This window comes from Hippocampus comes, unplaced genomic scaffold (assembly GCF_001891065.2).
Source record: "Hippocampus comes isolate QL1 unplaced genomic scaffold, H_comes_QL1_v1.1 scaffold174, whole genome shotgun sequence".
Taxonomy (NCBI): Eukaryota; Metazoa; Chordata; class Actinopteri; order Syngnathiformes; family Syngnathidae; genus Hippocampus; species Hippocampus comes.
In genome coordinates this window covers 2,900,014-2,902,801 of record NW_017805983.1, presented here as the reverse complement: position 1 = coordinate 2,902,801, position 2,788 = coordinate 2,900,014, and the positions used below count along the sequence as shown (strand labels likewise).

The 2,788-nt window shown below is 43.6% G+C and overlaps 1 protein-coding gene across 3 annotated transcripts in view; it reads left to right on the top strand.

The window, feature by feature from the left end:
• The window catches only part of LOC109528296 (histone deacetylase 4-like), a 56,176-nt gene that overhangs the window by 31,101 nt on the left and 22,287 nt on the right, over window positions 1–2,788 (top strand). For all 3 annotated transcript variants that reach the window (XM_019890680.1, XM_019890678.1, XM_019890679.1), the window contains one exon: window positions 1,509–1,789. In XM_019890680.1, coding sequence (XP_019746239.1) covers window positions 1,509–1,789 — 281 coding nt within the window. The remainder of the gene's footprint in view (window positions 1–1,508; window positions 1,790–2,788) is intronic.

The following is a 2,788-nucleotide window of genomic DNA, read 5'->3' as shown; positions in this document are numbered from 1 at the left end:
TGTGTGTGTGTGTGTAAGTAAAAACACACACACACACACACACACACACACACACACACACACACACACACACACACACACACACACATATATATATATATATATGCGTAGTCAGACACCACCTGTTACATATGGTATATACACAATCATTGTAAATTAAGGGATTCATTATTGTGTTCAAGCCACTTTCACAAGCTTGTTTTTTTTTTTGTTTTTTTTAATGTAAATTTGTTGGACCGTAAGTTTTTCATTAATTAATTGTAAGTCCATTTTTCTTTCACTATTTTTGTCAGTTTTAAGTTATTTTTTGATATTTACCCATCAGCTCTGATTTCGTCTTGCTCAGATGCACTTTGTGAGGCCAACATGAAGGAGCCTCGCTGGATCAGTGTGATGTGCAGATTGATGAAGACAATCCCTTCGCTTTGGTTTTCTACCTGTTGCTTCTGATTTCCTTCCTGCTGCATGACTTATGTTTCGGGGCTAGGTGCAAAAGGGAAAATAATATCCTAAATATTATCAAGAATCTTTGCTTCAGGCCAAATTTACTTTATTATAATGTTTTGTGTGATCTCCTTGGATTGTGGCGCAGTTGACAACAAGTGGATGTCTTTCAAAGAGGGTTTTGCGCTTTAGGTAGCTCGAATGGTTTTCACCATGGAGCATTTGGGAGCCCACCTCAAACCCAAAATAAAGTGTGAAGTGATGGAATTGGAAGTGTTAGAGGAAGGCAAACAAATCTGTTGCTAAGTTCCAGAAAATAAGTCTATTACTCCAATAATTTAGGATTCAAAGGGAGTTTTGTCAGGTGATCCTTCTTTTGACTGGCTCCAAGACAGCCCTGAGATAATTCAAAATTGATGATTTGTCAGAATTTTTTCAGCTTTTCAAAAAAACTTTCATGAGTGGAAAACATGTATTAATTCTGTCACCTCTCATTTTTGCCTTTGCAGTCATCGTTACGGCAGTGCCGGTTTTTAGCTCCCTTATAGACAAAAGTTCCGCGCAGCCCAGAATGGCTTTTCTTACGCCTAATGAGCGTGACGCTCCGGTGGTCAGTCTCACTGACTGTATGCACACTAAAAATGTCATATCTAATATGTTTTGCATATCTAATATGCATTCTTGCATTGTCTGGTATCAATTGATCAGTAATCAGAGCCAGAAGAGTTGTGGAAGTGCGCCTGAGGGGGCGTAAACTAATAGTGATTTGTTGCAGGGAAATGGCACGATGGAATGTGGGGTGGGGGTGAGAATTGGAAGATGCTGAAAGGGATTGGGATGAATTTGGAAACTTCCCGAAAAGAACTATACAGTGAAATCAATTGCGCTGATGTTTCTCTGAAAAAAATCATTTTTCATACTGATGTTTCAGAGGTCATAATGTTGTGGCTGGCCAGCTTATGGTGCACTGGTTTAGCAAGTCCTTCAATATTGATGTCTGTCAGTCCTTAAATCTAGATGTACGGTACGTTGGGCCTCATGTCTCTTCTTGTCTGTCTCAACAGTGGATATCAATTCAGCACTGCCGATGCGCCTCCCGCCTGCCGCCATCCCCATGGACCTGCGCATGGACCAGCAGCAACAGGTGTCCCCTCTGTCCCCACCCCGCCAGCAGGCCAGCGGGGTTGTCGTCTCCGCTCCTGTACGCGAACAACAGCTGCAACAGGAGTTGCTTAGCCTGAAGCAGAAGCAGCAAATCCAGAGACAGATCCTAATCGCCGAGTTCCAAAGGCAGCATGAGCAGCTTTCCCGTCAGCACGAGGCCCAGCTCCAGGAACACATAAAGGTAAATCATCATTATTTACCACACTTACATTGGCTCTTTAACTCCCTTTGAGTAGAAGAGAGCAAGTCATTTTGGCTCTGTGCACTCTAATGGGGATGGAAAATGTGTGCAAACTGTTGGTGGGCCGTTGTAGTGAAGTATATTTCTGTTAAGATGCTGAGAATTTGAGGCAAGACTCCATATGAGAACTCCACATGGCAGACATCAAGCTCACTGGACTGGAAATCGAATCTAGATCAGCACACCCACACTCACTGCCGCTCTCCTGTGGGGCTGAGATGTCTGAAAAGTATTCCTGAGCTCATTTAGCAACAGTACTAACATTACACATGTAATGTGCTCCTAAAGCTGAATAAAATGATCTATCATAGCGATCATATCAGCTTTCTCTCTTTGCCCACTCTCCTCCTTGCTTTTATTTTCTTTCCACTGCATCGTCTTTCCTTCCTCCCTTACTGTTTTATGTTTCCCGTTTTCCCTTTCCTTATTATCGCACTGTCTAGATTTTCCTTAGTCTGTCTCCTATTTCATCCTCTCCTTTTCTCGTTTCCTTCCTTTGTTCCTACTAGTGTATCTTTTTTTTCATGTTTTCCATTTTGGAGACGGCATGGCTCAGTGATAGATGTGGTTTGATCCCCGGCCATTGCAACCATGTCAAAGTGCCCTTGAGCAAGATACTAAGCCCCCAGTTGCTCCTGGTGCTGCGTCACCAGTAGGCGAATGAGGTAACAGTGTGAAGCGCTTTGAGTAACCGAGGTAGAAAAGCGCTATACAAATGACAGCCCATTTACCATTTTCTTCCACTTTCCTTCTTGAGGGATGGGCAATGTTGATGGGAGGTCCTTCCGCTTCTGGTAGGGCTGCGAGATCACTCGGGTGGAAGCCAGTGACGCACAGCCACTGCCAGGGAGGCCGTCCTTAATCAGCCCCATTCACTGTGTATACACACACACACACACACACACACACACACACACACACACACACACACACACACAC